Genomic DNA, 27555 nt, shown 5'->3' with positions numbered 1-27555 from the left:
CGCGACGGAACTGCAAACACGCTGGACTGCCAGGCTGATGCAAAAACGCTAGGGCTGAAAATGACCTTCGGGAAAATCTGTTATCTGCTGTGGGAATCTGCTAACGCTAGAGACGATCTGCTGTGCAAAAATGCTAGGGGCTGATCTTGTCCAGAAACACTAGGCCTTGCCAGAGAAAAAACGCTAGGTTTGGTGATGGAGTGAGTCTTGCTGAGAAGTTGCCTGTTGAGCAAAGGTGCTCCTGCTGCCTCTTCTGCCAGAAAGTGCTAACTCTGGTTTGCTTATATATTATCTTAGCAAAATTGCCCTACCTAGGTTCCAACAAAAGTCACTTAATAAATAAGTGAAAAATGTCAAAAATAGGGAATATAGATATAAAGCACTAGAAAATTCCCCTGATGGATTCTGATGGGAATACTGATGATCATGCTATGTGCAACCGAAGGATATGCATCTACCCTACGTGACTTCTGCGAACAGACTCACAAAAGTGCCATGTCACTTCCTATTCTAGACTAACTTGACTGAACTGACCTTCCTATTCTAGACTAGCTTGACTGAATTGAACCCTAGTCATGTTGTAGCTTGTCCACGGACACATAGGATTGGATGTGTCACGTGACACGTCGTGTTTCAGCTAAATTGCAACTCTGATTTCCCTATGTGGTTTTCCATAAAAGGTTTTGGGCTTTCGGTATTCTCCCCCCTTCCTTGCAACAATTTGCGATTTTCTTGATGTGGGTCAAATTATGGGCTTATTGGACTCTATGGCGTCATCGCAACAGTTGCATGTTCTCTCGGGCTAATGCGGATCCTTTTCAGTTTTTCAAGCTTTCCCTCACGAAATCTTTACGTTTTGCCTGGGAAGTTGGTGATATTGTCACAAACTGCCGACATGTCAAGTCATAGAAGAACGGAGCCAACTTGCAGATACCGGCCGAGGGGCCTAAACCCTAAGTGAAGAAGCAGAAGCAGCACAAGATGAAGCAGGACCAACGCGTAGACACACACACACACACACACACACACAAAAGATATGCAGCCAGCTGATGACGTGGCAAACTTCTACGGATTTTCGGGTTTTTCTCTGACATGCTGACATGGAAGACCTATACGGATTTTCGGGTTTTGCGCTGACATGTAGACGTGGCAAAACTATATGGATTTTCGCATTTCACGCTGACAATGATGACGTGGCAGTCTGTACAGATTTTCGTGATTTACGATGGCAGCTTTTGGGCACCTGCTTTTTGGACCAATTGCTTTTGAGTTTGAAGCTTTTTACTGTAACTCCTTTTAATGGCCAAGGGCCTTTAAATACGAGGCTAGGGTTCATTCTTTAGCATGCTTCTGGACGAAGGTGCACAGGATGGAGTACCGGCTTGTACTTTGATGATGCAATATAAAGAAACACCGAAAGGGGCGCCAAGGTTTGGGGCCAATACTCTCTGGGGTGGAATTCCGCCACTGTGTCGCGTGTCGTCTCTCTCTTTCGGTTCAGTTGTTATAGAAGTGCTAAAAGTTTGTTCAGTATGTTCTTTTCTATTGGCATGTGATGCCCGTTTTGTGACAGATATCACTTCAGACATGCATCAGCTTTCCTATGAATGCTTTTAGCTTTTTACTGATGAACACTTATGTGTTCTCGCTTTTGTGTATGATCTTTTTTTTTTCCAAGAAAAAGATCCTTCTATTAGTTAATGAAACTGCCCATAGGGCTACAACCACCTCTACTAGAGGGGGCTACAACAATCATAAGGGGAAACTCTCCAATGAAAAAAAAAAGCATATGTACAATGAGGCTAAATCAGGAGATGGGAGGAGGGAAAGTCACACAGGTGGACGGTAGTGCCATCTGAGCACACCCTAGACCATGATGAAGAAAGGCCCAGGGCGCCACAGTCGAAGGAAAGCCTCTCTACACTCCCGCATGCGATCAGAGCTGCCTTGGAGTCTCTCGAACTGTCCCTTGAGAATATGGATCAGCTCTAGCCAAAGATCTCGAACTGTCTCTGCTGGTGGTACAGGGCGAGCCTTAGAGATGTCAAAGCAGCGGGCCCGCCAGATGAACCAGAGTGTCAGGCCACACACGAGCTCTCAACACTCCTCTCTCTCACTGCACCACTCCTGTGGAGAAAGCTCTGTAGCAGGCTGGAGTGTAGGTCGACCCCCTGTATCACTATCATCCTGCTAGTGGGGGATAGCTAAAACTGTAGTGTCGGGCCCGTGAGAGTGGACCAAGCAGTTGCCCCCCAAGTGTACTGCCGTGTTGTGGAAAGAGCTGGCATCAGCCGAAGGACATGAAGCCAAACTTGTTGTGCCATAGGACAGTCCCAAAGACAATGAGGCTGACTCTCCACAGGATGGTCACAAGCTGCGCATGTTGCCGAGAGACCACTATGTACAAGCCAGCTCCCCACTGCTGTAGCTCTATGTGCAACCAGCCACTGGAACAAAGTGACTCGCACTGGCTATCTGGCGCCCCACAACCTCGCCCAAAAAGCTGACAAGAACTCAGTTGTAAGACCCTCCTCCTACCAATGAGGTGCTGCAGCAGGACGAGCCTCTCTCCGTGCTGCCAGTAGTGACGTCCCAGTCGAACAGTATACTGAAAGAAAGGGACACCTGGATGGTTGGCTGAGGCGAAAGGGTCCCTCCAAAACCACTCTCCAAGATCCCACTGCACTCATGTCAGTGGACAGCTCTCCCAAGCCCACAGCCTCCAGTGGCCAATCTCGAGAGCTGTTGGGTCAGGATCTATGACACAAGTCCTCCCACAGATGTCCACAACTCGGATTCTTTGAAAACAGCACTGTGCAACCTGTGGGGCCTCTACTGAAACTCGGTGTAAATGACCCTCACCCTGTAGCTCGAAAAACAGGGAGGGTATAGTCTCTGAGCAAGCGCGAGCTGCAATGAGGACCTCCAGTCGCGTGAAGGCCCCCATCCATCTGGGTGCTGCTGACTCGAGAGGTGTGAGCCACTCAGCTGTTACTGCCTCTTTGATGTCCTGACACATGCTCTGCACCCCTCTCATGCCCTGTAGCTGGATGCTATGAAGCTCCTCTGACAAGCTTGAGAAATGTAGCCAGTCACCTAAAGTGCGTGTTGGACCCTCTGCCATGGGACCCCAAGAAACATGAGGCCTACTACCAACCAAGTGGCCTCTCTGAGTGCTAACCATGGGGTTCCAAACAAGGGGCTGGCTCAGGCGCTCCTCCGTGCAAGTAGGCTAGTGTTGCTCGAGGGAGGCCGAGTATATGGCTTTTTGCACTGCTACATGCGATTCAGTGTGGTTACAGAGTCCAGACGCTACTTTAGAGATTGGCTTGCCGTAGCAAATGAGCATGATCTACTCTGACAATCAGAGTTGTATAGCCTTTGTGGGGAATGAAACAGGCCCATAGGGCGGTAGACTTAAGCTTTCACCCAATATTTACTTTTTTTTACCTTACGACACAATGGAACTTCACAAAGAGACCGTGAACGGAATTCAACACTTCAAACAAACCACGACTTGGCAGCTTGAGCGCTCCCAAGCAAACAACAACACCCTGTTGGCCCCAAAGACTGGCGCCCCTTTCAGTATTTCTTTATTCTTATTACATTTGAGAAAAACCTCTAAACTTCTACAAGCTGTCCCACTTTTATCGGGCTGAAATTCCCCTACTCTAACCCAATTTCAGAAACATAACCACAGTATAAGTCTCCACGGACAAAATCCCAAGAAAACAGTGACTTTCCATGCACTTTAGAGCACTTCACAAAACCTAGCGAGAATTACAACACGCTGAATTCTCTGTTTTTGGCCCCCAATTTGCACCAAAACACTATTCGGTGATTCCCTAGCTTCCACGAAGCTCCTGGGACCTTTAGGCATCAAAACTGGTCAAAACTCTAAACCTGGAAAAAATTACAGCAAGCTGTAATTCTTTGTTTTGCGCTCCAATTCGAGTGCCGATCACTCCTATGGGTAGCCCTCGAGCTCCTGCACTTGTAGGGTCACTTGCCCTTTGAATCAGATAATATTCCTCGCGGGAAATCTCTTGAAATTGTCTTGTACAAGCACCCAAGGCTTTCTCGAGGCTTCCCTTGCATTGCAGTTTAGGTGTGAAACCCTAAACCTGCAGCAAAACACAGCAGGCTGTAATTTTTTGTTTCGCATCATTTTGAGCACGTCTACACGTGTCTGAGAAGCTCTCGTACGCAATGGGACAATACCCCTGAAAATCAGGCGAGTTTTCACGCGAGAAAACTCAGAGTTTTGGCATTCCTTCGCAATGGAACTGTGCGCACCTGAAGGGGATTAGCAATTAGCTAATCCGGTTTTTGTACAGAAGGCTCTTGCCTTGGCAAACGCACATAAAACCTCCAAAGATTGTACATGGTCATCTGAGAAGCCCAACTAGGGGGGCATTACCATATGTGCAAAGGGGAGAGAGAGATGGGCGAGAGCAAATCATCACGCTGCATGAGACAAGGGAGGAGGTAAGCTTTCCATTAAAGCTGCAGGACAAAATCCACCACAAAACTGAAAAATCAGCTTTCCCAGCCTCATATTGGGCGGCCTCTTGGATGAGGCCTTCTAGAAGGAGTTGACCTGCATGTTGCTCTTCTACTGCCATGAGTCCAGTTTGCTCCTTTTGGTTTGATTCCTAGTACCCACCAACTTATAAAGTCCTGCCGAGGGGCCTAAATGACTTTAACTGAGCTTAGCCACTTCTTTACTAGTCGGATTCTAGTGAGGATTGGCCCAACCATCACATGGTTGCTTGGCCTTGACTCTTGCAGGTGAGACTCTAGACCAACCGCCGTTTCACACTTGCCATGTAATGTATTAGCATTTGTGATTTCAACAAGAGGGTCCCAAAAATTAAATAAAAATCAAGGGAACAAAACCAACAAATAGATAGTGGTTGTCACAGTCTCGTGACATACCCCCCTCTTGAAATCACAAACGTCCTCAATTGCACGCATCCTGTACATGCCAGAGATGATTTAATGTGGTTATTACCCTTTTATCATTGCATATATCCGTAAGAAAGACTGCCAAACATGTGTACAAATGACTTAATGAGACCTTCATACTTTTGTCAAACAATGTACACTTCTATTGCACTGAAACCTTTAGTACATGTGAAGTACTAGCTCTATCATCACCTCTCTTTTGAGCACATGCCAAGCTCTTTGACCTTTGCTCTACTGAAGTGATATGAGTTGGAGAATACGTGTTGTAAACCAAAAGCTTCAAGGTAAAGCTGCAATACGTTTGGTGACTCTATCAATTCACTTTTTTCCATCCACTTTGCATTCATAGGTGGATAGTTTTTGAACTTCACCAAATAACGCCTTGCAACTTTTCCCTTAACTTTTCTTTCTTTTGGCTTGTCGTCCACAAGACACGGCTAAGTCTTTAGCTTTTTCTGCATTTCCAGACCCCGAGAAAGCTTCAGGAGTCACTTTTGCAAAGGACCTCTTTGCTAAATTTTTCTTTGACCAACCCCCTTTCACGTTGCCTTGGAATCCACTGTCTTCTCCCTTCAACAAGGCATGACCAGAGTTGGCAACTTCCATAAGCTAAGTGAGGGTGGCCACTTTGTTCTTTATACAGTACTTCTTGAGCCCTTTAGGCAACCCACAACAATACTTCTCTATCTGCTCTGTCAGTGGCACAAACCTGTGGGAAGTTACTGAGAGCAATGCTTTACAAAACTTTTGATTGTACTCATCTAAGCTTTTGCAAGAAGCCACATTGAGTTGGTGCCAATCCGTCATGACATTGGCTTCAAATTCATTTGACAGCCATGCAGATGCAAACATTTGCTTGAAGTACACCCATGTGGCGGGTGCCTGTCCTTGCATCAACAAAGTTGTCCACCGTGGGTCCTAAAAATTAAATAAAAATTAAAGGAAAGAAACCAACAAATATATATAGAGTTTGTTTGTCATAGTCTCGTGACAGGGAACCCGGTTTTTCATGCTCGGACCGAGCATATAGAGATACAGTACCATTTTGTTCGTGAGAAGACCAAGGATGGCCCTGTTTGACTAAGTATTGCCCTATGTTAGATAACCTTGCCATATCTTCACGAGACCTCTACCACAGGCGACATTATCCCTTCATGCCAGCTCCCTTGGATTGGTTCACCGTCGAGAAGCTGAGACGGGGTGTTAGAGTTACACCTTCCTGTTCGATGGTGGCTCGAGTATTCTCCATGCACTCCTCCCCCCTCTCCTTTCTATGCAAGTCCACTAAGTGTTGCACCCAGAGCCTGTACGGTGGACAGTCAACACGCTGAGGGCGTATTCGAGGAAATTTGTCATGGTATCTAGTGGCTACCCCGGCCCGAAGAGGAGGTTTGCTTGTAAGAGCATACTTGATCATCATCCGATTAACCTTTTCAGCTGCACCTTTGACACTAGCATGAGGCAAGACCCTCGTTCCAAGGATTTCCCAAAGTCAGTCTTAGTTTCTTGCAGTTTTCTCTCTCAATCTCCGGCTTGAGGGGGGGGGGGGAAGAGAGAGAGAGAGTGCTTGTTGATTTTTGCACCCAAAAAATGAGCGGGAGTAGCTTTTTGTGGGGTGCCTAGATTTGGGTTGCCCTTGTCAAAGTGGCTGCCCAATTTTTAAAGTGGACGGTCTGCATGCACTACCCAGCCATCAACGTGGTCTCATACTCACCAAACTTATAGAACAACTCCTTGGCAATGCTCTATGTCATCCATCCTATGACACATCAAAAATGTCTATTTTAGTCGGTCCAATACCCCACATTTTAGTCACCCAAATGCTATGGTTTCCCATCGAATGTGACGTATCAAAAGCAAATCAGATTGCTTCTATAAGGGTTGGATTCGCAGATATCTGTTCCCGGTGGCAGATATTCCCTATGCTCTAGTCATGAATCTAAAGCAACACATCAAGGTCTATTCGGGGATCAAGGGGTATTCCGTCTACAATGCTCTCTATCACTCCCTTCTCACGCATTCAAAATATTCCCTTCTTGTGGATCCACTGCTTAACTCAGGGTTCAAATATGCAAACATTTATAAACTAAGAAGTGTTTTCATTGAACTAGAACTGCAAAAAAATAGCCAACTGAGTAGCTATAAAGTAGACATGCACATGAGAGCCTTCTCTTTCACTGAAACCTTATGATAATGAAAATACTTAAATAAGCTACACCTTCACAAATAGCTATGTGCCATTTGTCAACATAATATCATTCATGTCTTTTGATGACTTCAAGCACAAACAAAGATGGGACTAAAATAGCTACACCTTCATAAAAACTATGTGCCATTTTTTAACATGATAGTGTTCATGTCTTCTCATGACTTCAAACATAATATCATTCATGTCTTTTGATGACTTCAAGCACAAACAAAGATGGGACTAAAATAGCTACACCTTCATAAAAACTATGTGCCGTTTTTTAACATGATAGTGTTCATGTCTTCTCATGACTTCAAATAGAGATGAAAGTGACCAAAAGAAATGAAAATCTATACCTGACTTTCCCCTACGCATTTTCTGCCATTGCTGGTCCATACGTTTCAAAGCAGCATAGGAGGATGCTCCACCAGCTCCACCCACATCGCTTCCAAATGAAATATTCTCCATTATTTTCTGCAATAAGGAAACACTTATTTTATTAGAACTATAAATAAGAAAAAAAATTTAAACAAACACTACTTCAAACACAACGTTTAAATGTATTCGTTGTTACTTTATTTAGACATCTTCTATGTATATTAAAACAACACAACTACAAAGTTAAAGTGTTAGGTGCAGCGGAATGATTGTTTGCGCTTTGCTCAAGATGAGTGCTCCGAACTGTGCTCAAGGTTCCTTTTGTTCTTATGGAAGGTAGAGCCTTCCGTTCTTAATGAGAGAGTGCTATGATCACAAACAGAGTGAATGGACACTATGCGTGCAAGTGTATGAGACTGAGAGATAGAGAGAGAAGAGAGATACGACACCAAAAACGTTGTAAAACCCTTTTCCGAAGGCCCCACTCTCGTTGGTGAGAATGGTCTACTATTGATTGCACAATCTGGTACAATGGTGATGCATGTAATTGATGCAAGTCTAGGCTATGTCGACGATGACGACGGTGACGACGAAGTCAACACTAGGGCTGAAATCTGGAAATATTCTACTGCTGTCCAAAAACGCTATAGGCTGAAATCTGCAAATCTTCTATCTGCTGAATTCTGACTCTATGTCGATGACGCTGTCGATGGCGACGATGCGACGACGACGCGCTGAAAACACAGATGCTGAAATCTGCGTTTTCCGGGCTGAAATTGTAAACCTTGCGGAAACTGACCGTGCGGCGAGGAACTGCTGCGGGAAGGTGGGATCTGCGAGGTTCGGGACTTGATCTACGGGTGCTAACTGTTGAAAACTGAAAACGCTAATGTTCCTTGACTTTCCGTCGCGGTAAAGGTGCAAAACGTGCAACCAAAAACGCTAGGGCTGAATTTTGGTCCTTTTGTCTCGTCGGGATTCTGCAAACGCAAAAACTCTAGGTTGATCTGATGTGTCTGGCTGTCGCCGGGGGTTGATCTATGCAAAACCCTCGGGCTGATCTGCAATGGAGAAAAATGCTGGCTGTCCTTGGCTGAAAACGCTAAGTCTTCTGCCCGGGGGTTCTGCCGAGAAGTTGCCTGTTGAGTGTGGAGCTCCTGCTGCCTCTTCTGCCATTGAGTGCTAACTTGGGTTTGCTTATATATTAACTTACCCAATTTGCCCTACCTACTTTCCAACAAAAGTCACTTAAAAATAATAAGTGAAAAATGTCAAAAATAGGCTAAATGCACTCAAAAATTCCCCTGACGGATTCTGATGGATTCTGATGGGAATGCTTATGATCATGCTGTGTGCAACCAGAGGATATGCATCTACACTAAGTGACTGGGCATGCACAGTCTACAAATAGACTCACAAAAGTGTCAGATCACTTCTAATCTAGACTGACTGGACTGACTGAACCCTGGCTATGCTGTAGCTTGTCCACGGACACATAGGGTTGGATGTGTCACGTGACATCCCCTCCTTTTCAAAGTGAGGTACTGGTACCGAACTGTATGGCGTCGTTGGAGATCGCCAATAGCATCCGCAATCCTGGAAGGGACTCTTCGCCGGCCCACTCTGATGTGTGGGTCGTGCGGTACTTGAACTTCATAAAGGTCTGCAATGCCTGCTTCTTTGGGCCGCGCCGAAAGCGACACAAAGTCTTGTGTGGCTCCTTCGATGCTTCAACTTCGTCGAGAGTCATGCTTCTTTCTTCTTCAAGAATCTCCATGGCTGAAAATTCTTGAAACCATTTCCAACACAAAACCATGAACATACCCATCCCATGTAAAGTGAATGGAAAAAATTTGATCTTCCTCAAAGACTGTGTATGCAATGTAGATGAACATAGAGACGGAGTGACAACCCATTCATCAAACACATGCAAACAATGAGATCGAATCTTTCTCTTATGATCTAGAGCAATCAACTATGGCAAAACACAATGGAAATGCCCACGCTTGGTGCTCATACGTTCATGTGCTCGTTCGGAAACTCTGTCATGCCCAGGAAGAGACATGAAATATGACTTCCTTATATACATACTTTTCAGCTTTTCATGAGAAATCCGCATACATTCGTGCTCATCCATGACAGAAACGTGCTCAACATACAATATGTCATGCCTAGGAAAAGGAATCACATAACGATGCTGACTAAAATACAGGAAACGATCACGAATGAAACATTCGAACAATGCGTGTGTATCAATCATGTGACCACATAATACTTCCTGTGAGGGTTCTTTGGACCTAAGCTCGAGAGCCAAGATCGGTTCTTCCTGAAGGGGTTCTTCCTGAGTGGGTTCTTTCTAAGGGGGTTCTTTTGACCTAGGCTCGAGAGCCAAGATCGATCCTTCGTGATTGATCGAATCTGCAACGAAGTTAGTTTCGCTAGAAAAAGCATCAACTAACTCATCATCTTTGTGAACAATCACGTCATCTTCATGCAACTCATCATGCTTGTGAGAAATCACATCTTGATCATGCAAATCATCATGCTTGTCTTTATCATCCAAATCATCATGCTTATCATTGTCAATCAAATCATCATGTTTATCATCATCAATCAAATCATCACGCAAATCATTGTCATTCAATTCATCATGCTTCTCATAATCATGCAAATCCTGTGTATCTTGCTTTGGAGAAGAAGAGACTGAGAGAGTCTCCTTTTCCCGAGTCTCTTGTATCTGTGCCTGAGCTTGAGAAACGAGTCGCAAGAACTCTTTCACGTGTTGGTCGCTCTTTCCTTTCACAGCGGCTGCAATTCTTTTTGGTGTCTACGCTCCATTTTTGCTCTTCTTTCTGCATTTCTTGCTTCGCGTTCCAAATTCCTTTTCATAAGCATCTAGTCTAAAGCCTCCATAGGAGTTAGTGCAATCTTTGACGTACATGGGGAAGGATGAGGGTCAGAAAAACCTCCTGGTCGGGAAAATTCTTCTTTGCCTCTCTCATGCTCATCACCTCCAAGCGAAGTATCCATTCCGCTTCGAGTGATGATCATTCTGAAGTCGTGGGTTCTTGTGGGTTCTTGGGGTCTTGGGTCTTAAGTTCACGAGGAACTTGGGTTCTTGAGGGTCTTGGGTTCTTAAGTTCACGAGGAACTTGGGTTCTTGAGTTTCTTGAGGTTCTTGAGGGTTTTCTTTCGCTTGCAAACCGTGTTTGAGAAGGATCTTCTCTTCACCCGAGTTCTACTCCTTTCCGCGGGCACACCCCTTGACGGCCTTGCGCTCACACCAAGGTTGCTTTTTCCCACCTCACATCGATTGGCCGGCCGCTAAGTGCACGGTCCGCTCTCAATGAGTAAAAAGAGACACAAGGGGAGGCTGGACAAGCCCTTCTTTCCTGGGATTCCTGTCACTCTTCAAAAACACAATTAGGAATCGACACGCCTAAGCGAACTGGGGTTCGTACGACCTCAACAAGCAAAAAAAAATTATGTGGTTCTTGTGGTTCTTTCCTTGAGTTATACAGAACACTGCCAAAGCTCTGATACCGATGTTAGGTGCAGCGGAATGATTGTTTGCGCTTTGCTCAAGATGAGTGCTCCGAACTGTGCTCAAGGTTCCTTTGGTTCTTATGGAAGGTGCAGCCTTCCGTTCTTAATGAGAGAGTGCTATGATCACAAACAGAGTGAATGGACACTATGCGTGCAAGTGTATGAGACTGAGAGATAGAGAGAGAAGAGAGATACGACACCAAAAACGTTGTAAAACTCTCCTCCGAAGGCCCCACTCTCGTTGGCGAGAATGGTCTACTATTGATTGCACAATCTGGTACAATGGTGATGCATGTAATTGATGCAAGTCTAGGCTATGTCGATGATGACGACGGTGATGACGAAGTCGACACTAGGGCTGAAATCTGGAATCTTTCTACTGCTGTCCAAAAACGCTATAGGCTGAAATCTGCAAATCTTCTATCTGCTGAATTCTGACTCTATGTCGATGGTGACGATGCGACGACGACGCGCTGAAAACGCAGATGCTGAAATCTACGTTTTCTGGGCTGAAACTGTAAACCTTGCGGAAACTGACCGTGCGGCAAGGAACTATTGCGGGAAGGTGAGATCTGCGAGGTTCGGGACTTGATCTGCGGGTGCTAACTGCTGAAAACTGAAAACGCTAATGTTCCTTGACTTTCCGTCACGATAAAGGTGCAAAACACCGTGGCTGATCTGCAACCAAAAATGCTAGGGCTGAATTTTGGTCCTTCTATCACCCGAATTCTGAAAATGCAAAACGCTAGGCTGATCTACTGTGTCTAGCTGTCGCCGGGTTGATCTGCAATGCAAAACGCTGGGGCTGATCTGCAATGGAGAAAAACACTGGCTGTCCTTGGCTGAAAACGCTAAGTCTTCTGCCCGGGGGGTTCTGCTGAGAAGTTGCCTGTTGAGCGTGGAGCTCCTGTTGCCTCTTCTGCCATTGAGTGCTAACTTGGGTTTGCTTATATATTAACTTACCCAATTTGCCCTACCTACTTTCCAACAAAAGTCACTTAAAAATAATAAGTGAAAAATGTCAAAAATAGCGAAAATAGGCTAAATGCATCGGAACATTCCCCTGACTGATTCTGATGGATTCTGATGGGAATGCTTATGATCATGCTGTGTGGAACCAGAGGATATGCATCTACACTAAGTGACTAGGCATGCACGGTCTACGAATAGACTCACAAAAGTGCCAGATCACTTCTAATCTAGACTGACTGGACTGACTGAACCCTGGCTATGCTGTAGCTTGTCCACAGACACATAGGGTTGGATGTGTCATGTGACATAAAGTAAGGAGAAGGCCCCCTTACGGAGATTGGCTTAAGAGACCATAAAAATTATTGCTAGTCTCGCATCATAGAATGCATTCAAAAAAGAACTAATCTGGGAATGAAAATACAACTGTGAAGTAGCATCTAGAAAAGCTAGCAAAATTCTTGATGTGATATACTCATATCTATATGTTTCAGTGTATGGGAAAGCGGTTGTATATCTTGACTAGAGCGGCCTCCTCACGCATAATACTATACTTGATCTATAAATCGCTAGGAGGCCATGGATGTGGTCATGAGAGTTACAAATCTTTTGCTATTATAGTCCCGTAAATCCCTTGAGCAAATCTCTACAGAGTGGTCTATCAATCATGACACACTAGCCTCTTGCAAACGAGCACAATGCATTGTCAGGAAAATTGATGTCTAGCCAAGAAGGTGCAAAACCTCTAGTTGTGAGAGTTCATGATGAGAGGTCACAAACACTTTGTAACAAGTGTTTATGTTGTTCACCAACCCTCTTCCCGAAGATGGTTCAAAATCTTAGAGCGTTTGTAACAGGGAAATCACAAACCCTCTTCGTATTTCTGCTTGTGAAATGCGAGTTCGTGATAAGAGGATCACCAACTCACGAACCAGATTTACTTTGAAGAACAATGTAAAACACTTGAAATTCAACCATCAATGCTCAACTCACACAAAAGCACATAACCCATTCAAAATCGCAACCTTATTCATGGAATCTTGTAGCTTCGCCTCTGATTGCATAGTTAAGCTTCTTCCTTCAATATGCCCTCATCCCGATTTTGCTGAGATTTTAGAGCTCTCATATTGAAAGCCGCACACCGTTTTGAAGAAGGAAAAACCTAATTCACACCCTTACAAGCTCAAATACAAGAGGGAAGAGAAGCGGGACTGCATTCTACATTCACACAGCAATCATGAAGTGAATTGAGATAAGGGGGGAAAATTGCAGGTTTTCAATCATGAGCAAGCAGTCCCCGCGAGCCCACACGGCCCAATTGCTAACGTGTCAATCTTTGTACATTTTTGTCACGCACACATCTAACACTGTGTGCATGTGGACAAGTTAACTTCTACTTCTAGGGTTTAGGACAGCCTAGGAAATGTTTTGGCACACTTGTGAGCCTAGGCATAGTTCCATACCCTCTAATTGCACAGGATCACCGCCACTGTCTACTAGGTGTAGGCACTGGGGAGTGGTCACTTCTAGTCCCTAGTTTTAGGCCCAGGTAGTCTAGCATGTGAAGCACCTCTAATTATTGGCTTTTAACTTATTATTAAGTGACAGTTTATCTAGCATTTCCAAGTCCTTGGGTCTCATGCTAGATCCTGCTCGACCCAACATCTATGCTATAAATGTGACCCGCAAGGTCACCATTTTAGAACACAACTCAATAGCCAGAATAAGGGCAACAGTACCCTCGATAGGCCCTCAGTACCCTTAGCATTTTTCAGCACTCCTGGTGTTTCCTCTCGCCCAACGTTTCTGGATACATCAGTAGCGTGGCGTTTTTACCCTCAGTCACCAGAACGATTCCATCTTCAGCCATCAGCCTAAGAGTTGCCCTATCGTTTTGATATCAGATCAGTCTCCTTGCAGAATTCAGTCCTCACCATCCACGGTAAATATCAGCCCTTCCCTCATCAATTCCATTGCAAATCCTGATCATCTCCACTAGCATTTTCAATTCTCAGCCTTTAGCCTTGAAGATCCAAGCATCTACCACAAGTTCCCATCAACATCTCAGCATCTGGGACCATTGTATCAGCATTTGTGCAAGCTAAATCAAATACCTCACTATCAATAGACAAGAAGGATGTTCGTGTTACGTGCACATCTAACCCTATGTGCATGTGGACAAGCTAACTCGTATCTCCAAGGTTTTGTCACATGACACATCCAACCCTATGTGTCCGTGGACAAGCTACAGCATGATCAGGGTTCAGTCAGTCCAGTCAGTCTAGATTAGAAGTGATCTGGCACTTTTGTGAGTCTATTCGTAGACCATGCATGCCCAGTCACTTACTGTAGATGCATATCCTCTGGTTGCACACAGCATGATCAGAAGCATTCCCATCAGAATCCTTCAGGGAAATTTTCCAGTGCATTTAGCCTATTTTACCTATTGTTGACATTTTCACTTATTATTTTTGAGTGACTTTTGTTGGAAAGTAGGTAGGGCAAATTGAGTAAGTTTGTATATAAGCAAACCTAGACTAGCACTATTTGGCAGAAGAGGCAACAGGAGCCAAGCTCAACAAGCAACTTCTCAAGCAAGACCGTGGTGGACTTTCCCTCCAAGCAAGACCACCTCTCTCCCTAGCGTTTTCTCATCAAGGAGATTATCGCCAGAAGCAAGCAGCATCCCCTAGCGTTTTCACATTCAGCATCACCGCGAGGACTTTCCGAAGCCTAGCTTTTTGCATCAGGATACCATCGCCACAGGACCTTCCCAAGCCTAGCGTTTTGCATCAGCATCATCGCCAGCAGAACCCAGCAAGCTAGCGTTTTTGCATACCCAGCATTTGCAGATTTGCAGTGTTTTCAGCCACAGCAGTGCAACGTTTTTCAGCCATGAAGTACCTGCAAATTCAGCCCTAAAGAGTAGCAGATTCAGCCCGGAAGAAACCTCAGTTTTCAGCTTTTAAGAACCTCAATTTTCAACCCTAAACCTGCAGATTTTCAGTGTCAAAGACCTACACGAACAGCCCCCAGAATCAGCATTTTTGGACTAGTCGCAAATTTCAACCCATAGCATTTTTGGACAACAGTAGAAAGATCGCAGATTTTCGCCCTTAGGTCGGTCTCGTCATCGCCGACATAGCCTAGACTTGCATCAGTCTCATGCATACCGTTTGTACCAGATTGTGCAATCATAAGTAGACCACTCTCGCCGACGAGAGTGGGGCCTTCGGAGGAGGGTTTTACAACGTCTCTGGTGTCATATCTCTCTTCTCTCTCTATCTCTCAATCTCATACACTTGCACGCACAGTGTCCATTCACTTGTTTGAGATCATAGCACTCTCTCATTAAGAACGGAAGGCTCTCCCTTCCATAAGAACAAAAGGAACCTTGAGCACAGTTCGGAGCACTCATCTTGAGCAAAGCGCAAACATTCATTACGTTGCACCTTACATTGGTATCAGAGCTTTGGCAGTGTTCTGTATCACTCAAGGAAAGAACCACAAGAATTTTTTTTGCTTGTTGAGGTCGCACGAACCCAAGTTCGCTTGGGCGTGTCGATTCCTAATCGTGTTTTTGAAGAGTGACAGGAATCCCAGGAAAGAAGGGCTTGTCCAGCCTCCCCTTCTGCCTCTTTTCACTCATTGAGAGCAGACCGTGCACTTAGCGGACGGCCAATCGACGTGAGGTGGGAAAAAGCAACCTTGGTGTGAACACAATGCCGCCAAGGGGTGCGCCCGCGGAAAGGAGTAGAACTTGAGTGAAGAGAAGATCCTTCTCAAACACGGTTTGCGAGCGAAAGAAAACCTCAAGAACCTCAAGAATTCAAGACCCTCAAGAACCCAAGAACCCAAGACCCTCAAGAACCCAAGTTCCTCGTGAACTTAAGAACCAAAGATCATAGTGTATGGTCATCACCCGAAGCGGAATGGATACTTCGCATACAGGTGATGAGCATGAGAGAGGCGACGAAGAATTTTCCCCACCAAGAGATTTTTCCGACCCTCCCCCTTCGCCATCTACGCCACAAAGTGTACCAAACCCTATGGAGGCAATGTCAAGCAGATGATGGACATGATGGCCAAACAAGAAGAGACTCGCATGAACATGATGGCCCAACAACAAGAAGCGAACCGAATTGCGTTGGCACAACAAGAAGCAAATCGCATTGCTTTAGAACGCGAGCGCGATGAACGAGAAGAAAGAAAAGCACAAAGAAAGGAGGAGCGTGACGCTCAAAGAGCGGCCTTGGAGGCCGAGCGTGAAGCTCAAAGAGTGGCCTTGGAGATCGAGCATGAGGCTCAAAGAGAACTACGCGCTCAAGAATTGGTTCCACAAGTACTTGCCTCGAAGTCCGAACCAGTCAAAGATCGTGGGATTTCGTCAAGTGGCGCAAGCCACGATACGGATTCCAACCATCCAATCACAGAGAAGTTGACTTTCAGTAAGTACGATGGTAAGATGGATGCTACGGTTATTCATTCTTGGTTGCATCAATTTAATGCTTATTTTGGGACAACTAAGAAGACAGGAAATAGCAAAGTTTTGACGGCAGCCATGTACCTTGCCGGTGATGCCATCAATTGGTACCACGCATGGCAAGAGGCACAGTTAGCCGCGCACCTCGAGGAAGCCAACGAATTCACGCCCCTTTCCTTCAATTGGGCTGATTTCCAAGACAAGCTCAAGGCGTGGTTAAGGACGATTGGCACGCTCTCAAGCAAAATGGTATGCCGATTATGTCTTTTTCTAATCGTGTTTTGCAACTAGATACCCAATTACGCAAATCGGATGATGAACGCAAAGAGGCATTCCTTTACGGATTGGACGAGTATATCAATTACGATGTCAAGGTGCTCGATCCAATCGATCTCAACAAGGCGGTAGCGTTTGCTCTCGCACAGGAGATGAAGCACAACAAGGGAAAACCTAAGGAGAACAAGACTTCCACAAGTACCTCGCAGACTTCTCAGAACCCTCAGAACAGTAAGAACGGTAAGAATGGTAAGAACGGTAACTATTCTAACCAATCTTCCAATAATCTCTCAGAAAAGAATTCTTCCAATGAACCTAAGGGTAAGGCTAACACAATTGCTAAACCTAAGTTTACTCGAGATGAAAAGGTAGCACAAGGAATTGTAGGAGGATACATCACGTCGGAAGAGCAAAGCACTTATTCTAAGGAAGGTCGTTGTTTTCATTGTCACATTAAGGGTCACATAAAAAGAACACGTCCTAAGCTTGAATCGAATGAATCTAAAGAATCCACAGAACCCACTTCCTGCGTCAATGCAATTAATGATAACACGAGTGTGCCCAAAGTTTCTCTTGACCCTCCCATTGATGATTCTCTCATTAATGTTATGCTCAGGTGTCGGGGCAACGTTTTGTCATATTGTTTGACCCAGGTAGTATGCATTGTGTGATCAGTCCATCTCTTGTTGAGAGAGCCCGCCTAGAAGTTAGTCAAAAATCTCCTCTCGAGGTCTTTGGCTTTGTTTCCGGTATGGACTCTCTCATCACGCAGGAGTGTCTTGGTGTTTTGTTTACAATTCAACAACAAGCTGCCTTCACTAGAAGATTTTGTGTCTCTCCTCTCTCAGGATGTGATATGATTTTGGGCATTCGATGGTTTCGTGATCTTAACCCTCTCATTGATTGGGAGGCCAACACTTTCACTCTCTATGTCAAAAGTGATTCTCCCATCGTCATTCGTGGAGAGGACATTTTTCATTCTCCCTCTCTCATTGCTAATATGCAAGACAAGATTGAAAGGATTCAAGAGAAGGAGACTCTCTCAGTCTCTTTTTCTCCAAAGCATGACACACAGGATTTGCATGATTATGAGAAGCATGATAATAATTTGATTGACAATGATGAGCATGATGATTTGGATGATAATGATGAGCCTGATGATTTGTATGATCAAGATGAGGATTTTCATGAAGATGATGTGATTGTTCATAAGGATGATGTGTTAGTGGATGCTTTTTCTAGCAAAGCTAACCTCGTTGCAGATTCGATCAATCACGAAGGATCGATCTTGGCTCTCGAGTCGAGGTCCAAAGAACCCCCTCAGGAAGAAGCGATCTTGGCTCTCAAGCCTAGGTCCAACGAACCCTCACACTAAGTATTATGTGTTCGCATGATTGATACGCACGCATTGTACTAGTGTTTCATTCGTGATCGTTTCCTGTATTTTAGTCAGCGTCTTTCTGTGATCCCTTTTCTTAGGCATGACATATTGTACGTTGAGCACGTTTCACTCATGGATGAGCACGGATATATGCGAATTGTTCATGAAAAGCTAAAAAGTATGCATTCAAGGAAGTCACATTCCATGTCTCTTCCTTGGCATGACACATTTGTAGAAAGAGCACATGAAAGTATGAGCATCAAGCATGTGCATTTCCGTTGTGAATTGCCACAGTCGATTGCTCTAGATCCAAAGAGAAAGATTCGATCTCATTGTTTGCATGTATTTGATGAACGGGTTGTCACTCTGTCTCTATGTTCATCTACATTGCATACACAGTCTTTTAGAGAAGACAATATTTTTTACAGTCACTTTACATGGAATAGGTATGTTCATGGTTTTGTGTTGGAAATGGTTTCAGGAATTTTTAGCCACGGAGATTCTTGAAGAAGAAAGAAGCATGACTCTAGACGAAGTTGAAGCATCGAAGGAAACTCAAAAGACTTTGTGTCGCTTTCGGCACGGCCCAAAGAAGCAAGAGTTGCAGACCTTTATGAAGTTCAAGTACCGCTCGACCCACACATCAAAGTGGGCCGGCGAAGAGTCCCTTGCATGATTCCGGATGCTATTGCCGATCTCCCTCGACGCCATACAGTTCGGTACCAGTACCTCACTTTGAAAAGGAGGGGATGTCACGTGACACATCCAACCCTATGTGTCCGTGGACAAGCTACAGCATTATCAGGGTTCAGTCAGTCCAGTCACTCTAGATTAGAAGTGATCTGGCACTTTTGTGAGTCTATTCGTAGACAGTGCATGCCCAATCACTTAGTATAGATGCATATCCTCTAGTTGCACACAGCATGATCATAAGCATTCCCATCAGAATCCTTCAGGGGAATTTTCCATTGCATTTAGCCTATTTTACCTATTTTTGACATTTTCACTTATTATTTGTAAGTGACTTTTGTTGGAAAGTAGGTAGGGCAAATTGAGTAAGTTTGTATATAAGCAAACCTAAACTAGCACTATTTGGCAGAAGAGGCAACAGGAGCCAAGCTCAATAGGCAACTTCTCAAGCAAGACCGTGGTGGACTTTCCCTCCAAGCAAGACCACCTCCCTCCCTAGCGTTTTCTCATCAAAGAGATTATCGCCACAAGCAATCAGCATCCCCTAGCGTTTTCACATTTAGCATCACCGCGAGGACTTTTCCAAGCCTTGAGTTTTGCATCAGGATAAGATCGCCACAAGACCTTCCCAAGCCTAGCGTTTTGCATCAACATCATCGCCAGCATAACCCAGCAAGCTAGCGTTTTTGCATACCCCAGCGTTTGCAAATTTGCAACATTTTCAGCCACAGTAGTGCAACGTTTTTCAGCCATGAAGTACCTGCAAATTCAGCCCTAAAGAGTAGCGGATTCAGCCCAAAAAAAACCTCAGTTTTCAGCCCTAAACCTGCAGATTTTCAGCGTCAAAGACCTGCATGAACAGCCCCCAGAATCAGCGTTTTTGGACTAGTCGCAGATTTCAGCCCATAGAATTTTTGGACAGCAGTAGAAAGATTGCAGATTTCAGCCCTTAATTCGGTCTCGTCATCGCCGACATAGCCTAGACTTGCATCAGTCTCATGTATACCGTTTGTACTAGATTGTGCAATCATAAGTAGACTACTCTCGCCGACGAGAGTGGGGCCTTCGGAGGAGGGTTTTACAGTGTCGTATCTCTCTTCTCTCTCTATCTCTCAATCTCATACACTTGCACGCACAGTGTCCATTCACTTGTTTGTGATCATAGCACTCTCTCATTAAGAACGGAAGGCTCTCCCTTCCATAAGAACAAAAGGAACCTTGAGCACAGTTCGGAGCACTCATCTTGAGCAAAGCGCAAACATTCATTCCGCTGCACCTTACAGGTTTAGGACAGCCTATCAAGTGTTATGGCACCCTTGTGAGCCTGTGCACAGGACGTGCATGTCCAGGCACTTTAGAGTAGTTGCATACCCTCTAATTGCACATGAGCACAACCAGTGTCTACTAGGTGTAAGCACTGGGAGAGTGTTCCCGTACAATTGCATTAGTGTCCATGAAACCGGCCCGTGGGGCGGTAGGCTTTGGCTTTCACCCGAAATTCTTTACTTTAGACACACACAGAGAGAACGTGCAAAGAAAACCTGCGACGCGAATTAACACTTAAGCACATACACGGCTCGGCAGCTAGAATGCTCCGAGCAGACGCCGACAACCTGTAGGCCCCAAAATTGGCACCCCTTTCGGTATTTCTTTATACTTTGAGAGGGTAAATTACAACGTAGAGTCTTGGAAATCCTTTACCTGTATCCAACTAGATACCACCTGTTTGGCCAAATTTAGACAGCATAACAACCCCAAAACTTGCGCGAAACCAAATCCCCTGCTGGAACTCACTTCCACTGGCATATACCCTCTGATTCCTGCCCAAAAACAGTAAATTCAGCACGCTGTATTTACTGATTTTTGCCCTGTTTTCAGCCCCAAACAGTCCCCTAACTGTCCTCTGCCAGTAGGGCACTGTTCCCAATGGTTCTGGCGTTGGTATGGTTGAAAAACAGTCAAGTTAGAGCACATACGCAGCGCTGAAAAAGCACATGTACGGTGAGGTTATGACCCTCACCGGTGCCTGCTTTGGAGTGGCAGTTAGCTACCCCCGTTCGTGCTCAAGGAGGCTCTTGCCTCAGCACAAAAGCATGAAACCACACAGCTGTACATCAATCAAATGAAGAGCCTCTAGTGGGGCATCACATAACTGCACGTAGGGGAGAGAGAGAGAGCAGTGTGTAGAGTGCAAGGCATCACTCCTAGCACCACACTATACATTGAGTGGAAAGAAAGCACTCCATAGCTCTTAACCTGTGACAGGAAGCAAATGAGGCCTCTCCCAGCTTAAAATTCAGCGCCCTTTTTTCTAAATGAGGCAAGTACACAGGAAAGTGCCACTTGGCACATTTACAAGCATTTGTCCATTTCAAGGTTGCCGCCTTAAAATCTCCCGATTGGTTGCCCAGTTGACTTCGCGGCAAAGTTGTAAAGTGTTTCCCTAGTCATACCGAAGGTAATGACGCGAACACATTTCACGGCCCAAAATAGCAATTCCCTATTTTTTAGGAGATGCTTCCGTTGGGCTTCCACTGGTCATCTAACCATCTATCCTTATTGGGACCACATCCAAAAGTGCAATGTGGCCCAACTGTCGGATGCTTTCTGTTGGTGATCCCACCTTGACATTATGCCTTTATTGAGTTCACTTCCTAGTATCCACCAACTTGCTAAGTGCAACGGGGGGACCTACATGACCTTGCACTGAGCCTAGACATCCTCTTACTATACGAATTCCAGTGCTGACCAACTTCCCATCTACGGGTAAAACTATCGTTCACATTGGCCATACAATGTCCGACCATTTGCAACTTCAAAAAGAGGGTCTCAAAAATAAAACAAAAATCATTGGAAAGAAACCAACAACTAAGGTTAGCAATTGCCACTTCCTCGTGACATAGTTAATAGTTGCCACGTCCTCGTGACAGCCCAACCTAGGTATTTATTTCCATGTCAAGCACCTCTTATAAGTGAGTTTATTAACTCATTAACAAGAGACATTTTTAAAAATAGTGGTGCCCGACCCAGCTATGAGTGACCCTAGCGGTACCTTCTCAAGCATAAGACCACTACCTATAGTACAAGCACCAACAGCACCATGCTCCAGCGTTTTTGCCAGCAATACCACCATCACCATCCATGGCGTTTTCCCACCAGAATACTCAGCCCACCAGCGTTTTAAGTCTAGAGTGGCAATTTTGCATCGTCGTCAATTTTTCAGCCCTAGCGCTATTAGAAGTTGTAGATTTCAGCTATAGTCCTAGCGTTTCCAGATTCAGCCCTCACCAGTCATCGCTTTTCAGTTCAGCCCATCCTCAACGTCGAGCTTGCAAATCCCATTCAACATCCCTAGCATTTTGCATTTTCAGCCCTTAGCCTTGCACATCAAGCATCTACCACAAGATCCCATCAGCATCTGAGCATCCAGGACTATTGTATCAGCATTTGTGCAATCTAAAGGAAATGATAGAGAGGGGGGCCCTTAAAGAGGAGTTTGGGACCCCATCTGGTGTTAGTCTCGTTTCTCTCTCTTTCAATCACAAAACCTTCACTCACAGTATCATTCTCTCTTCTATCTCTCTAGTCTTTGCACATCTCTCACGAATCATGAAGTAAAAAGGAACCTTGAGTACGCACTGAGCGTTCACGATCAATCACTTCCGCTCCACATTATAGTTGGAGGGTGTTCAGTCCCTCGGCAGATCCATCATGTACACATGACATGACATAAGCCATACTCACACAAAGACAAGCATAAAGAGGGGGCATCAGAATCACCTCCCAGCCATCAAGCCAATGCACACTCACCTCCGAACCTGGGAGCCTGTAGCTGGCGAGCTAGCCTCTACAGCAAGGGCTGGTGTCCCATACCACCAAGCCCACACCAAGCAAGTGTGTGGGAAGGGTTGCCAAGGGCCTAGAGTCCAATTGTGGTGATAACACAAGATGTCTTACACAGAGACCTCAGTCCTACTTGTAGGACTTCTTAACCGTCCTTCCTAATCTCCCTTCAACTGAGGATGCGTTCACACGCAAGATCTCCACACTAGCCGCCGGACATAGCTCAAATGTCCGTCCTAATGTCCGGGGACGTAAGACTTCTCTCCTTATTTTTAATTGTTGTTCTCAATAATCTCCTCGGTTATGAAACCAGGGAAACCGCTCTTCAACAAGCATATTGATTCCCAAATAGCGCTTGACTCAAGTCGATGCTTCCACTTGATCAAATACTCAAGGTAAGGAGTCTTTTGAGACCGCTGGACCCTTTGATCAAGAAGCAATCCGAGTTCAAGTGGAATATAAAAGGTGGTATGAATGCCTATCTTTACGAGGTCAAAGAATTTCCAAAAAGCAAGACCTATTGATGAAGGCATTTGGCAGCTTGTTGAACTTAAACAATGATTTATTGATTAACATAGGGTATCTTCAACACACTTGTAACAGATAATTCCCTAGGCTTGGTACTAATGCAATTGTATGGGAACACTCCCCAGCGCCTACACCCTACAGACATTGGAAGTGCTCATGTGCAATCAAAGGGTATGCAACTAGTCTAAAGTGCCTAGACATGCACTGCACGTCTTGCGTACACGCTCACAAGGGTGCCAAAACACTTCCTAGGTTGTCCTAAACCCTAGAAATAGGAGTTAGCATGTCCACATGCACATAGGGTTAGATGTGCACATGACACTTTCTCTCTCATTCTCAAATGTTTTGTATCTTTCTACTTCACTAATCTCTCTTCTCCTGGACAGTGTCATTGCAAAATGTTTCAACCGCGAAACGTTTCAACCCTTGTGAGAGTCTTACTGAAATGTCTGACTCAAACACCTATATATAGAAAGAGAGAGAGATAGATATATACACAAACAAAACCACGTGCACATACATATGTGTATATGCATGTTTTAATCCTATATTTACATTTATGTGCATGTATAAGTGTGTATACACACATATATATACATAAATGTATGTATGTACTATATGTATGCATATATGTACGTATGCATGAATGTCCACATATACATATATGAATGCAAGGATACGTACATACATATGTGTGAGTATATATAAGATATTTCTCGTTAAAGTTTAACATCTTCAAGTTTCAAGCTTGAAAATATAGCATGTTACATACTATGAACCTAATGCACCACAAACTAGCTCACAAGCAAGTCAACATGTTTCCATATTCTGCAATTCTGCTATTAACAAGCTATTTTAAGCAAAGCTAAAATCGAGAAAGAGAGAGAGAGAGAGAGAGACTCTTAGGAATTTCTCCAATAGTAGTCTTAATATTGTTTAAATTAAAGCCAAGGTTAAAACACCTCGCTAAGACCGATTAGAATGGCATGCTCAAGTCGTTTCAAGGTGACACTCCTAATCATTTTGCTAAACTCTTTATTGCCTAGTACTCTGTCAAATAGAGACACTAGGTTCACAAGTTCAGTGTGTGAGAATTTGGGTATAGCAGTCAAGTTCTCTTTGTTGTTTCATCCACAGACTGATGGGCAGTTAGAAATTACCAACTTAGTGGTATTGGGCTTGCTAAGAAATTTGAAATTTTACATTGTTGATCATAAGTGTCAGTGGGAGAAGGAAGATGCAATGAAGACACGGACTAGCCTCTGATTTGGTGGACATTGGACACCTTGACTCCAATCTAGCTCAACTCCAAAAAGATCCTCTGACACTAGAGGACATCTGCAATGCCACATACATATACAAGGCAACCATGGAGAAGTCGTGGAGAAGTGTCTTCTTCACTGGTACAAAGTGAGCTTGCTTAATGAACCTATCCACAATAATTGAGATATCATCATGTCCGCCTCGAGTCCTCCAGAGAGCAAAGATGAAATCCATTGCAATATTCTCCCACAATCTGTCTCGAATAGGTAAAGGTTGTAGGAGTCGTGTTGATTTGTGTCTGTGGTACTTCACTTTATGACGTACCAAACAAGTACGCATAAAATCATCCACGTCCTTCTTGAGTTGAGACCAATAGAAGTAACCCTTAACTGCTTTGAGTGCCGAATCAATCCCTCTATGCCCATTATGACACTCCGTCAACACATTCGGCCTCAAAGCCCTTGTTACACATAACTTGGCTTTCTGCATAAGTAACCATCCTAAAGAAAATATTGTGCAAATGCCTTCCCATTCTATACTCTCTCAAAAATGACATCAAAATCTGGATCCGAAACATACTGCACCCTCATATCATCAAAGTTATGATGAAACACAGATGTGACTTTGACTATCTATGGCTTGCAAGATAGCACATTTGCAATCACATTCTTGCCCAAATCAAGACACAATCTAGAAGTCAAACTAAGAAAGAATATTTGCCCATGTCATTTGTTTCTTTGACTACTTCGCCTAAGACGAGAAGTGTTTAATACTTTGATGATCTATTTGCAATTGAAGTCCGCATTGACTCAAAGCATGTATCGTTGCCAAGAGTACCTTCTCATAAATATATTCAACAACCCTTTCTAACTTTAGTAATCTCACTCGCATAAGTTACCACATTGCCTTCCTACATCAACCACTCCCAAACTACTACCACATGCATAGGAATGGACCTAAAAAGACTTCTGCAAGTCTAGAAGTATCAAAGCAAGTCCTCTAGTCAACTTCTCCTTAAGTAGCTCAAATTTTGTAACCTATGTAGGTACCGAAGTAAATGGTACACCTTTTTGTGTAAGGGCGTGCAATGATGAAGAAATCTACACAAACTCTCTTAGGAACCTCTGATAAATAAGAGCACATGCCCAAGAAGCTCCTCACATCATGCACATTCCACAAAGGTGGCCATTTGCAAATACGTCACGTGCACATAGCTCTATGGGCCACGTGGACATGCTACATCGACTTCCAAAGCCAATCCTGTATATAGCAATAGCAGAGTCTTAGAGCCTAGGGGATTTAGTACCAACAATTTTGTGCGTGCGCAGGACCTGCATGCTCGGACAAGTCCATTAGATTAGGTTTTCACGTTTTGACAGATGTTATTACACGTCCGTGGCCACCTCACAATACAAGCATGTAGCTTTACATTAGAAGAACATATCGGTCTAATTCTCCCGACTGTTGGATTTCAAAATTAGGAGATGCGTGACAAGGTTTTACCCTAAAACTCATAGTTTCCTAAACCATCTTAAAAGTGATTTAAGTATGAATTTTGTAATTCATGTCAAAGTCACTAGCCCTACCCGGGGTCCCTCTGGTAATATAAAGGGACCAAATAACCCAACCTTTGTCTGTAGGGCCCTGCTAGGGAAGCTCACTATTTGTGGGCTCCTTCCACGTACAAAGCCGTGGAAGGAGCGTCTTCTCACTAGGATTAGGCTCGAGTTCCCCTAGCATGTGGCCTGTGGCACCCAAAGACTTGCTGAATAATCATAGAGGTACCCAGAGGTGGTTTGAGTCATCACTAGGAGGATAGATTCTCCTTGAGTCTTTCGGGGCCTAGGAGTTCTTGCGCACATGCAGTCAGAGTAGGCCTGCTTGATTGGAGGAGCGGCTTTGGCAGCCTTTGGTCTTGAGCCCCCTGCTTCACACAGAGGATGGACATATGCCAAGTACTGGACACATGTAGCCTGGGGGCCCATGGCAGCAGACCGGCTCAAAGTTTTGGAGAGTGAATACAGTTAGGTAGAATGCCTGAGGATGTGCAGACTAACGCATTCAGCCTCATTAGGGGAGGCTTAACTATGTAAAAGGACATCTAGTTGGCACTTTTGGTTGATTGGCATGTGTCTTTCGAGTTGCAGGCCTTAATGTGAGCCAGAGCGTGCATAGAGGAGGGGGAGTGCTTTTTCTTTGAGGTGCAAACGAAGGGCCCAGCAGGCCACGTTCAATGCGAGACGGCTGTGGTCTCGAAGTGCACCTTTCAAAGGATTAGTGTCACAAACGGGAGCGCATAACAATATAAAATACATTCGAATAAATAGGATTTATCACTTATTATTGAAGCTAGAGGATACAGAGAGAAATAGATAGATAGAGAGATAGAGAGTGGAAGATCGACACAGTACTGGGACCAGAAGATGGGCTGGTCCCCCGCCGTAATAGTATTTTTATTACTGAGGAGAAGTCTATACAAGCACTTGAACCGAATGTATTACCACGTTCGCTCTAGAATAAGACTTGATGGTTCTCGGAAGTTCCTAGGGCAAAGCCCTATTCCAAGGAACTTCCGTTCCTTATTCCAAATCCTTGAGAACCAAGGTTCTCGCTGCTGGATCTCACCTTCCAGACTCGGGGCACGATATCCCTGCAACTCTCTTTTCCAACTCTGTTTCCAGAGTCCTCTTCCCGCAGAACAACTCTGCTTTCCCGGACACGAAGTCCTTCCCAACTTCCGGATCACAACTTGAGAGACTACATCTCTCCGATCGGTGGATCTACTTCCCAAACTCGGATACGAAACCCTTGGGCTGATCTGGCTCTAGTTCCTCAGAGCGCTTATCTCCTGCAGAGGCTCATGCCTTCCTCTGCTCCTACTCCCTCACGAAGAGGAAGTACACCTGCAATCAAATACTCAGAGATCATAACATGAAAATCGTTACCTTCAAAGTCTCGACGCTTGAAACGCAACTCGGTTCTCAAAAAGCAATTCCCCGGAAGAGATCTCTACATAGAAAATCCTCTCTTCCAATCCTACAC

The 27555-nt window shown here is 44.6% G+C and overlaps 1 protein-coding gene across 5 annotated transcripts in view; it reads right to left on the bottom strand.

Moving 5' to 3' along the window:
* LOC147464399 (Lycopene beta/epsilon cyclase protein) overlaps positions 1 to 27555 on the bottom strand; it is a 77968-nt gene that overhangs the window by 35556 nt on the left and 14857 nt on the right. For all 5 annotated transcript variants that reach the window (XR_015188430.1, XM_086514672.1, XM_086514641.1 and 2 more), the window contains one exon: positions 7513 to 7630. Coding sequence is in view for 4 of the 5 variants with exons in the window: in XM_086514672.1 (XP_086370798.1) it covers positions 7513 to 7630 (118 nt within the window). In the remaining variant the exon portion in view is untranslated. The remainder of the gene's footprint in view (positions 1 to 7512; positions 7631 to 27555) is intronic.

The sequence above is a fragment of the Adiantum capillus-veneris genome, chromosome 1 (genome assembly GCF_014529385.1).
Source record: "Adiantum capillus-veneris isolate H3 chromosome 1, ASM1452938v2, whole genome shotgun sequence".
In the NCBI taxonomy this organism is placed as follows: Eukaryota; Viridiplantae; Streptophyta; class Polypodiopsida; order Polypodiales; family Pteridaceae; genus Adiantum; species Adiantum capillus-veneris.
Note: the sequence above shows the minus strand (reverse complement) of the source record. Positions and strands in the feature narration are given on the sequence as shown.